Source organism: Kryptolebias marmoratus, unplaced genomic scaffold (assembly GCF_001649575.2).
Source record: "Kryptolebias marmoratus isolate JLee-2015 unplaced genomic scaffold, ASM164957v2 Scaffold133, whole genome shotgun sequence".
Classification (NCBI taxonomy): Eukaryota; Metazoa; Chordata; class Actinopteri; order Cyprinodontiformes; family Rivulidae; genus Kryptolebias; species Kryptolebias marmoratus.
This window is the reverse complement of record NW_023665867.1, coordinates 1,666-14,000: the sequence shown is the minus strand read 5'-3', so window position 1 is coordinate 14,000 and position 12,335 is coordinate 1,666. Positions and strand designations below refer to the sequence as shown.

General features: G+C 41.5%; 1 protein-coding gene across 1 annotated transcript; it reads right to left on the bottom strand.

Moving 5' to 3' along the window:
• Nucleotides 1-4: 4 nt before the first annotated feature.
• On the bottom strand, nt 5-11,625 carry LOC108228979 (nidogen-2-like; the record flags this gene model as incomplete). Its single annotated transcript, XM_017404620.1, has 12 exons — nt 5-58; nt 159-264; nt 362-486; nt 3,320-3,425; nt 3,519-3,652; nt 3,902-4,007; nt 4,105-4,238; nt 4,642-4,747; nt 5,494-5,618; nt 5,688-5,813; nt 9,002-9,130; nt 11,479-11,625. Coding segments are annotated over 12 exons (1,398 nt in total), but the record flags the coding sequence as incomplete, so codon positions are not given.
• Between the last annotated feature and the right edge of the window lie 710 nt (nt 11,626-12,335).

Below are 12,335 nucleotides of genomic sequence, written 5' to 3'. Positions count from 1 at the left end.
GTGGTCTGGACGCTGTCTCTGTGGTGCTCACACTGAGTCTTAGGACGTTCTGGCTCATCTAAGGAGACACAGTAAAAGAAAACACAAAAACTGTTTTAAATTCACATCAATAAATTTAGGTATTTTATTGAAAATTACCCTAAGGAGAGATGCTATACCTTCTGTACTGCAGTCTTTAGAAGCTGATCCAGGTGGAGTCCTGGTTCCTGGTATCTCCTGTCCTCTACTGTCCACACACCAACAATATCCAGTAGACCCATGGCACTAGTAGAGTAAGAAAAGGACCATGTCATTATTACTAATGGTGTTGAGCAATATTAGATATAAAAGCATGAAAAGGAATGTTTTAACAGATGCCAACCTGCTGTGGTTGATACTGTCCATGTTCATCACACTGAGGAACATAGGCTCCTAGGAGAGAAAGTCCATCTGTACCGGTGATCTGAACGCTGTCTCTGTGGTGCTCACACTGAGTCTTAGGACGATCTGTTGTGTGTAAAGAATGCCAGACATAAAATGTAGACATTAGAACACATATTTAATATATAAAATTTAAAGTAGCCACAGAAAAGTTTTATTTTTCATTTGATGGAAAAAAATCTTTCACACATTAAAGCTAGAAGAAATCAAACATGATTTCATACAGAATGAACAATGATCTTATCCCTATGGTCAAAGCGTTACGTATTTGTGATATTATTGACAATGCATGGATTGCCAACTCCAGGCTAAGAATGAGCCAATGCTCCAAGCAGAGGAGTTCAAGTATGTTACAGTTTGGGCTACTAGTGAGAGTAAAATGATGCAGGAGTTGATAGGTGGATTGCTGTACGAATCTTTGCCGAAATACAAAGCTCTCAATTTACCAGTCAATCTGGATTCCAGCTCTTACCTATGGTCATAAGCTATGGGTAAAGAATGAGATTGTGAAAACAAGTGGCCGAAATTAGCTTCCTTAGCATTGTGGATGAACTCACCCTTAAGAATAGGCTGAGGATTGCAGCTATTTGGGGAAAACCCAGAGTAGAGTTGTTGCTCCTCTGCATCCAAAAAAGCTAATTGAGGTGGTTTGGGCATCTGGGTGGGACACTTTCTGGATGCCTTCCAAGGAAAGTTTTTCAGATGTGAGATATATTTTCTCTAGTGAGTCCTGGATGAGCCCTGAGGTCTCTTCCGAATGGCATGTGCCAAAATAACCTTCAAACAGACACATCCAGGAATCACCCTGATTGGATACTCAAGATCCAACTCTCATAACAATAGGAGAGGATTGAAGCATAGATGGACCACTGAACCAGTTCCTTTTTTACCATGACATCCAGGAGCATCGCCTTCATTAACGCGAACAAACTGATGATCCAGTTCCATTCCCTATTACATGTGAGGGAAACAACGAGATACCTAAACTGCTCCACTTGAAGCAGACACTCACCTCCAATTACTAGACAAATACTGTTAACAATAATGCAAACCACAGCAAACTGCTACTTTTTTTGGTCTTTGTTATTGTGTTGTGTAACTCCTGGGTCATCTATTACTATCATAAACAAACTACTTATAGGAATTAACACATAAATATCCACCAAGCTTCTATGTAATTGTGAAAACCTTCACTTCATAATCAGTAAGTTGCAAAAGTATTCACCCCCTCGGCATCCTCTTTCTTTAGTTGCCTCACGAACTAGAATTAAAATGAAATTTTGGGTGGTTTGCGTCCTTTAGCTTACACAACTACTACTTTGAAGATGCATTTTTTTTATTGTAAAACAATAAATAAGACACACACAAAATGGGCATGCATATCCATTACACAACCCAAAGTCAATCATTTGTAGAATCACCATTTGAAGCCATTTCAAGAGCAAGTTTCTTCAGGTTTTGTCTCCACAAGCTTGACGCATCTATCCGCCAGAATCTTTGCCAGTTCTTCCTGACAAAATGGCTCCAGCTCCTTCAAATTGCCTCAGCGGTGTGTTTAGGGGTCGTCGTCTTGCTGAAAGGTGAACCTCGGTCCCAGTCTCAAATCCCCGCTAGACTCAAAACAGGTGTTCTTTGACGATTTCTTTATATTTTCTTCATTCATCTTTTTTCAACTCTTACCAGTTTCCCAGTCCCTGTCAATGACAACACCCCCACAGCATGATGCTGTCACCACCATGCTTCACTGTAGGAATGGTGTTCTCAGCATGACGTGAGATGATACTTTTGTGCTACTCATGGCGTTGTCCTTCATGGCCAGAGAGTCCAACTTTAGTCTCCCCTGACCACAGCACCATCGTCCACATGCTTAAGAAAGAAACTTCAAACAGTTCCTTGGTCTTCGTGATGTCGTCTGCTCTAGGGTAGCCCTTACTATTTGGAGGTGCTGCATGTGTGCTGATTCTTGGAGCTATCAGAAAAGGTGTATATACTAAGCTAATTTGCCACTTACTGTAGATGACTAATTATAGACAAATTATTTATGGTTCCCTTACAGCTCATTGAAACAATGCTTCATTTCTTGTAAAAAGTGGTTCGGTTAAAAGCAACTGTCTAATGTGCATCTACATGCTTTTAGTATGTGATAAAAATGATTTTTTGTTTTTTTTACAAAGATACATCTCTGTTGACAGAAAAATACAAAAAGCGAAGCTAGAATTCAACAAATTGCATGATGACGAGCCCTAAAGTTTCTGGGACTAATGAGACAAAATTGAAGCTTTCTGGCCACTCACATCGGTTGTGTTTTTTTTGTTGTTGTTGTTGTTATTACTGAAGGCTAATAACACATTTATCTGTGTCAGTATGTGGCTTCAGAAGGTAATGGTTTGGTCTTAAAAGCAAAGGGGCAGCATATATATGCACACCTATTTTTGGTTGTATATATATTTTGAATTTTTTAAAACAAGTTTTCCAGGTTGCCAGGCAACGAAACTGTAGCCAGAATACCAAGGGGGTGAATACTTCTGCAACCAACTGTAAGAACAACCAAACAAGGGGTGATAGAGACACTAACCCTTGTTGTAAATCTTTACATTTTCTAAGCTTTGACTTCTTTCTGCTGTGTTTTTTCTTCTAACTGCACTCAGTCATTCCCACCTGTTTCTCCAGTCATTCCAAAGCTCTGACCCAACGACCCCAACAGCACGCAATTCACAGCGCTCACGTAAACATGCTGTCTGAGCTGTCAGTGAGCTGAGGTATTACAGGGTTCAGGGGTCGATGTTTAACAAGCAAGCTTCAGAGAGACGTGACATAATCCACCTGCTGACGCTAACATGCCGACCGGTGGGAAGCAAAGGTGGAAATCCGTGCACTGTTGTATATTTGTCTTACACACCTGGTTTATCACAGTCTACAGGTGGTGTTCTTGATGGAGTCCTGGTTCCAGGTTTCTCCTGTCCCCTACTGTCCACACACCAACAATATCCAGTAGAACCATGGCACTATAAAAATTTCAAAGCATCCAGATAAAATTGAATGTGTTACTATTATAACCTCACTTGTGTTTGTTAATTATTCTTTACTCAAGTGCAGACCTGCAGCGGTGTGTACTGTCCTTCTCCATCACACTGAGGAACATAGGCTCCAACGAGAGGAAGCCCATCTGGACTGGTGGTCTGAACGCTGTCTCTGTGGTGCTCACACTGAGTCTTCTGGCGTTCTGGCTCAGCTGGGTATGAGAGGGAGACACATTTTATCAGGAAACAACAGAAAAGAGGAGGGTCGGACACTCAGCAGCGAGGTAAAAGCCACAAGAATAAAAATTCAACGCCTGAAGTGTATTTTTGTTTATTTTCAGTCTTATTTGTTTATAGTTGTAGCCGTACTACTGGCAGCCACTAGGGGGCGCTCACCATTCTGGGCTTCAACTTCTGTGTTCTGGTTCTTTATCTAGTCGGGACTAGCTGATGGGTCTCACCTGTTCTGCTGCAGTCTGCACGTGGTGCACCAGGTGAAGTCCTTGTTCCTGGTCTCTCCTGTCCCCTACTGTCCACACACCAACAATATCCAGTAGATCCATGGCACTAGAATAGTAAGAAAATGACCATGTCATTATTACTAATGGTGTTGAGCAATATTAAATATAAAAGCATGAAAAGGAAAGTTTTAACAGATGCCAACCTGCTGTGATTGATACTGTCCATGTTCATCACACTGAGGAACATAGGCTCCTAGGAGAGGAAGTCCATCTGGACTGGTGGTCTGGACGCTGTCTCTGTGGTGCTCACACCGAGTCTTAGGACGTTCTGGCTCATCTGGGTAAGAAGGGGTCACACATTTTATCAACAGAAGACAGGTCGGTCGGGACACTCACACAAAGACTTTCTAAACCTCCTAAATCATAAAGTTCTACATTTAGGAGGTAAACTCAACAATGTATTTATTGACTCTTTGCATAGGTCATTGAAAGAGGTTATAATGTAAAATAAAGATCCAGCATTCCTTAAAGGAATGTGTTTAATTTCCGCCTCTTATGCCAAAGTTTTAAACGAAGCTCATCTTATGCTTAAAAGAGTGGAGTTGTTCCCTCTTTGGTCAAACCTTGTAAATGACCTAAAGTAGTGAGGTATGTCATGGATGAGCTTAAAAGCCCTACTGCAGCCAGCCACTAGAGGCGCTCGTCCTTATCTAGTTATAATATATGCTGATGGGTCTCACCTGTTCTGCTGCAATCTGCACGTGGTGCACCAGGTGAAGTCCTTGTTCCTGGTCTCTCCTGTCCCCTACTGTCCACACACCAACAATGTCCAGTAGAACTATGGCACTAATGTAGCAAGAAAAGACAATGTCATTGCAACAAAACCATCAAAACTAAAAAAATTAAAAATTGTTGAAATATTAAAATAATACCCTTTTCTCAACTATTTTTTTATTTTAATAACAAAAATAAAAACATATAGACAGTACAGTGACACATAGATTTGGTGTAGGAAATACTTATAGCCTCCAAGTCTGAAAAACAAAACCAATGCAGCTTTCTTTTGTATGAGCAACAGATGGCTCAGGCTGTACAAAGTCTGCGATTGTGACTGAACAGTCTGTATGTTTTTCTTAAAAAGTTATTTCGGCTAAATGAAAAATATTGTGAATTAAAGAAGAAAACTGTATGAAATGTTTAAAGGACTTAAATCAAGTACTCTATTTTAAAAAAATTCAAAGCACATGTGCCACTGGCTTCAATTGCATTACTACAAAATAGGTCTGTCACAAATAAAGAAAATGCTACAAAACACACCCATTCCCCCGTCAAAACACACTCATCCACCCACCAAACCACACCCTTACACCTGCCTAGGCATCCATCCACCTGCCCAAATACACCTATCCACCCACCAAAACACAGCCATCCACCTGCCAAAACACATCTGTCCAACTACCAAAACACAGCCATCCACCTGCCTAAGCAAACCCATCCACCTGCCAAAACACACCCATTTGCTTGCTACAGCTTATTTTTTAAGCAAACTCTGGTCCTTAGTCGACCATGTATCGCTGTCAGGCAGAGCCCACCTGTTGTGGTCTGTACAGCCCGTCTGAGTCGCACTGAGGAATGTAGGCTCCGACACTGGGACGTCCGTCAGGTCCTCCACTCTGCAGACTGTCTCTGTGCTGCTCACACTGGCTCTTCGGGCGACCTGTGGGTCAAGGAAAATTGGAGCCGAATCCTTATGAGACCATCAGGCACCCGTAGTTCTCTAACTAACCTGTCTGCTCGGAGCAGTAGAAACCATCACCAAGAAACCCAGGCTGGCACAGGCACTGGAAGGATCCCAGTTCGTTCACACATCTGGCGTTGATGTGGCACGGAGAGGAACTGCACTCATCAATGTCTTGAAAAGAAATACACAAAATTAACTAAATACACTAAAAATTACAGACCTCACATTCCTTTCATACCAGAGTTTCAAACTAAGATCATTATTATGTTGAGAAATAAAACCATTCTAGCCCTTTTGCACGAACCTTATAAATATTTGTAATTGTTAAGAACAAACTTAAAGTATATGCTGTGAATGACTCTCAGCTACTACCACGCCAAATTTTAGCTCAGTATCTGTAGAACTGACTGAATTATAGGCATTTTTGTGTTTTGTAAGATCAGTTGGCTGTGGCAGCCATCTTCATTTGGGTTGACTCCAAAAAGTAATTAGTTGTAAAAGTTCATTCAATAATTACTTTCTGAAAGTTTTATTTAAATGTGTCAAGGGGTTCATGATATATTTTGCTAACAGACAAACAGAGTTGACTGCAAGAGTAAATGCAATACTTTTAAGCAAAAATCCTGTGCGATGAGTACTGCTTGAGGTATGTGTTGGGGTTGATGCTCAGCTACCACCACACCAAATATTACCTTAATATCTGTAAAAATGACTGAAATATAGCCATTTTTGTGTTTTGTAAGATCAGTTGGCTGTGGCAGCCATCTTGAATTGGGTCATCTGGTGGTTTATGAGATATTATGCTAAGAGACAAACACAGTCCCGGGTGTAAACATCAGCAGCAGGCAATAAAAATGGTAAATTGCAGTTTGGAAGCATATTCTTGATGCTGAACTCACTTCAGAGGGATTTTATATGTAATCTAAATGATACCGGCATGATTTAAAGTGACACGTTATTTGTCAAAGAGGGAGGTAGGGAGGGTTCAGTGGAGGTTCATCTGAAGTTCACGATGATGGGTGAAGAGAGGACACGCACATATACACAGCACCTCACTCCTCCACACATTCCAAAGTAGCAAACACATTGTGCCCTTGCTCCATTCGTCTTTCCCTTCGGTCCCCATCCTGCCTCAGCTCGGCCTCTCGGGTTCTCTCGCTCGTCTTCTCTCTCCTCCCCTTCTCTGTGGGCTTCAAGCTTTTGCAGCTGTGCACCGCTGTTGTGAAAGAAGTCTCCTGCCTGAACTCGGGCCTCTTCCAAATATCCTGCTCAGTGAGGAACGTGGTCCGGAGCAGCAGTTACAACCAGCAAGAGGATGAGTTAAGAGCATCGTGGTGGGGAGATGGTTTTGGGGGGTTTTGTAATAAAGACAATTAAAAAAAAACACTTACAGTACACATTTTTAATGTGTGCACAGATGTTCTAAAGTGGAGTTGTGTGGAAAATGTAATAGTAAATATCTTACCTGTTGTAGATACAACTGCAGTCCAGTTTACATACACCCATCATAGGCGTGAATGTCATTAATTTGGGAATTTTAATGATTCATTTGAACTGTTCTTCTTCCAGGGTAAGATGTTTCTACAACCATATAACTTTATTGCTTTTTAAGAACAAGAACTGATTGTAGAGGTTTAAATTTAGGAGCCAAACTATCCATGCAGGCTCCAATATATACAGGTGTCTCCCTAAACCTTTTAATAAGCGGCACTGATGGTTCTAGAGTGTTATTTAACCTGACAAGGCCTATTAACTTCCTGATAGTGATTATGACTGATTGCAGCATTATTAGTGTAAAAAGGATTTGTTTGACAGGCAAGGAAATCGGTTGCATTTTTTAGGAACAACTCAGGGAACACCCAAGGCCGTTCACAATGAAACCAGGTTTATTCCACCGTGGACCGAGACAACCAAGAAAGAAGCTCCTGCTCCAAAAGCAACACCACCAACCTGGACTAAAATTTGCAGCTGCCCACATGGACAAGCCAAATACTTTCAGGAAAAAAAGATTTATTGTCAAACTAGAAGCACTCAGAGACACAAACCTCCACCAAGGCCACAGTGTGATTAAAATATAGTGTGACCATAATCTGGATCACCATCAAAATTTAATACATTGGTTTTTTTTCAACATTTCTTGAACATTTCATCCAAATCTGTTCATTAGATTTACCTGATCTTTGCTAACAGACAAACAAACAAACCAATGGAAACAACCAAAAACAGAACCTTCTTAGTGGAGGAAGCAAAAGGGTCACATGTTGGAGCAGAGACGAGTTTTTAACAAAGGAGTTACCTGTGACCTTTGACCCCATGAACCTTAAAATTATCAGGCATCATCTTTGACCCATTAGGTGTCCAGTTTGACATTCTTACATTACACTGTTGCACTAGGTCAACTGGGATGTTGACCTTTGACCCCATGATCATGGCATCAATTGTGATCACCCTTGACCATTGAGGTGTCCAGCTGTGGAGCTTAACATTCCTGTTATACAGCCGCAGAGTCAGAGCACAGGCTCATCTGTGACCTTGACCTTTGATCTTGAACTGTGACTGTATCAGCACCAATTTTTTATCATCTGTTTCTTGTACCATGTTTTCTGAAAACTTCATGAAAATTAGTTATAACTTTTGAGGTAATCTTGTGTTCAAACAAAAAAACAACACTACTGAAAACATACCCCCTTGACAGAGGTAATGAGACAAAGACTGACCTATTTGGTCACAACGGCTTATGTTTAGAGAAGCTAAAGGAGCTTTTGGACCGAAGAACACTGTACCAACTGTCAAGCATGGTGGCGGTGGTATCATGCTGAGGTACTTGTTGCACTGAGTGAATGAAATAATGAAAATGGAGGTCTACCTCCAAATTCTTCAACTTCACCTCAAATCTACAGCTAGACACTTGGACACAGTTGGGTTCCAACAACACAACGGTCCTAAACACACAAAGCTGGTTTCTGATTGGATAAAGAAGGCTGTCATTAAGCGTCTGGAATGGTCTTCCTGAAGTCCCAAACTCAACCCTGTTAAAAATGTCTGGACTATATTTAAAAGTGCAAGGAACCCAACTAGTGTAAATGAACTCTACACATTCTGTCAATAAAAGTGGTCCAATATCCAAGCTCGTTTATGGCTATAAATGGATATATGTATGTAATTTATGCACAATAACTTCTAACTTGTGCACCCAATTCTTGTCTTTTAAAATCACCAAAGTTGCTTGTTGTGTAATCATCCCATCTTTGAAGAAAAAAAGTTCATGAGGATCTCCAAATCAATATTTTCAACATCTCCTAACTACGTAGATTAGAGCTACAAACTCATAAGATGTGGGTCTTTTCTCTTCGACTCACCAACGCAGGTGCGCCTGTCGTATCCGAACTCGAAACCCCTCTGGCACTGGCAGCGGTGGCTACCGGGAAGGTTCGAGCACTGCGAGTTCTCGCCGCATGAGCTCACCCCCTCAGCGCACTCGTCGATGTCTGAATCAAAGAGAGAAAGAGGAAATGAGGCGGTTTTTAACGGCAAACCAGGTAGACCTTTAGTCTGAAATCACATGGTGCACCGTGTGAACGGGAACAAAAGCTGCAATTAAGTAGGTGGTTGTGACTGTAATGCGTACTACAACGACACCTGGTCTGTTGGTTATAAAAGATGTTGCACAATAAGCTGAGGAGAAGGCCTTCTCAATGCTGACAGCAGGGGAGAAAGACCAACTGCTGGCCTGTTGACAAAACGCTCAACAGCTAAAAGTTCTTGAAATTCCTTCAGCTTGGGAAATAATTTGGATAGGAGAGGATAGACGACAGTACCGCTGGTTCCATTAATCCTGTCCGAGACTGAACCGTCAGCACGAGATGGGCAGCTGCTGATGAAACACAGACGTGCTGCCTTGAACTCGCTTCACCTCAGTGCGTTCGTGTCTGTGTGTGTGTGTGATCATCATTAGTGTAAGCAAAGGCAAGAAAACACCATTAGCAATACGCAATTTAAGGAAACCTGCGTGCCTAAATGTGGACGCGAACAGCCGTGGTAAGAAGGAAGGAACAACAACACATGGGTCCATGTTTATCTAACAAAAGACACGTCAGAATGCAAAAGCAAACCAAGTACGCTCAAGTCACTGCCGTCTGTATGACTTTATCACTCTCTCATGGTTGTGAAGGATTCTGGCCTACTTTTCTTTTCTGTCATTGCTTGCGTTCATTTACGTGTGCAGGCATTTGTTTCTGCTCAGCTCTCTGAAGGTCCCAGAGGAAACCTTCAGTCAGATTCAGGGTCTGGACTTCGACTGGACCATTACAATAGTTATTGTAACATCAGCCATTCTGTTGTAAATTTGCAGCTGTGTTGGGGATCAATGTCTTGATTAATGAGCCAGTTTGGTCCAAGTTTCAGCTATTACACATATGGTTTAACCTTTGGTCTACAGATGAGTTTAGGTTTGAACTAGAAGAACTCAGAGTGCAAACCTCCACCAAGGCCAGAGAGTGATTAAAAAATAGTTTGATACGGATCATAATCTGGATCAGCACCAAAATTCACTCCATTGTTTTTATAACAATCCCAACATTTCCTGAACATTTCCCCCAAATCTGTTTGTTAGTTTTTACCGGATCTTTTCTAACAGACAGACAAACAAACCAACGGACACAACTAAAAACTGAACTTCCTTGGTAGAGGAAGCAAAAGGGTCACATGTTGGAGCAGAGACAAGTTTTTAACAAAGGAGTTACCTTTGACCCCATGAACCCTGAAATCAACAGGCATCATCTTTGACCCATGAAGTGTACAGCTGGGCAGTTTGACATTCCTAGATTACACTGCTGCAGAATTAGAGCACTAGGTCAACTGTAATGTTGACCTCATGACCCTGACATCAACTGTGATCACCCCTGACCTAAGAGGTGTCTAACTGTGCAGTGTAATTTTTCTCTGTTACTTGGGCGCATAATTAGAGCACAAGGTCATCTGTGACCTTGACCATTGATCCCGTCACCTTGAAATCCATGGTGATCACCCTTGACCCACGAGGTGTCCAGCTGTGGAGTTCAGCATTCCTGTTATACAGCTGCAGACTTAGAGCTCTGCTGATCTGAGACCTTGACCTTTGACCTTGACATTTGACTGAATCACCACCAAAGTTTTATTACTTGTTCCTTGTACCATGTTTGATGTTTCCTGAAATTTTTACAAAAATCTGTCAATAACCTTTTGAGTAATCTTGTACACAGACAAACAAACAAATGCTACCAAAAACATAACCTCATCGGCAGAGGTAATCAATAGTCGTGGGGTGCCCAGGTTATGTGACTGTGTTTGGTTTTTACTAAAAGCATCTATTTTATTTCCTAGTTGGGATAATCAGCATATATTATAGCTAAACACAAAAGCAGAACCCCGAAGTTGAAGCCACATAGGATGAGCTGTGCTGCCATGTTGTTTTCAGAGCAAGACGACTCCTGCAGCCCTTCCAAACAAACCGCATTTGTTGTACATGCTAACCTTGGGGTAAAGCATGTTAGGATTTCCAGTCCTGGGAAGACTGACAACGGTCTTCCACTTGAAAATAATATTCCTCAGCTTAACATGGTGGACGCTAAATTGTCTTGAAATGGTCTTGCAACCAAAATCGGACAGATTGGACTACGTTTTTACACCCTACAACTGCATTTTAGCTTTTATACCCTGCATTTTTGTTGGATTTATAGAATCTGAAGATTCAATAAACTGAAAGAGGGTAACCTTACTTTCTACTACATTTGCACTCTGTAAGCTGCAAAATGTACGTCCACAAACACAAACAACACAGAGAAACAGGCGACGTTACCGTAACAGTTCTGTCCATCTCCTCTATAACCAGTAGCACACTGGCACCGGAAGGTCAGGCCCTCCTGGGGGATGCACTGGGCTGTGGTGTCACAGTCGTGGTTCCCAGAGTAGCAGGGGTTGGTTAGTTCATCCTCTGAAGAATCAGCTGCAAAAGACACAAAGAGTTAAAGAGGAACAGTTTCTGATTTAATACATTAAATTTTAAAACAACAATAAGGAAATTCATCTAAACAAGTATTTTAGCTGTGCAATGCTCCTTAACTTAGACCTGGAATATTTCCTGGTAACATCCCGATGTTTACAGCAATGATTACAGGACAACTTAACCAAACACACATGTAAAATCACTCCCGATGATTCCCATGCGACAGTTTCCTCCTCAGAAGGGAGTCCCCTTTATGTTCTCAATATATAAACCATATGGATGAAGTTAGACACACATGTACGAGACAGAGAGGGAACTGCACACAAGCAGATGAATGAGTCAGCGGATACAAGTTTCCTCATGGCAGTGTGTGGCTCGAACGGATTATTCCCAAGAACAACTCAATCTACTATTCAGAGAGTTAGACATAGTATAGAAACACATAAACAACAAGAGGCACTTGGAGAGCGCAAACCCTCTGCCAAGGATATAGCATTATTAAATTATGGTGTGATCCAGAATGTGAACGGATCGCCAGCAAAACTGAATTTTTTTATTTTTTTGCGACAACCCTAAGATTTCCTAAATATGTCATCCACGTCTGTTCATTACTCATTACATGATCTTTTTACAGGCAACTAAACCAGCCAACATGACTTGGCGGAGGTAATAAGGTTACCGTGACCTTGAAATCAATAGGGATTATCCCT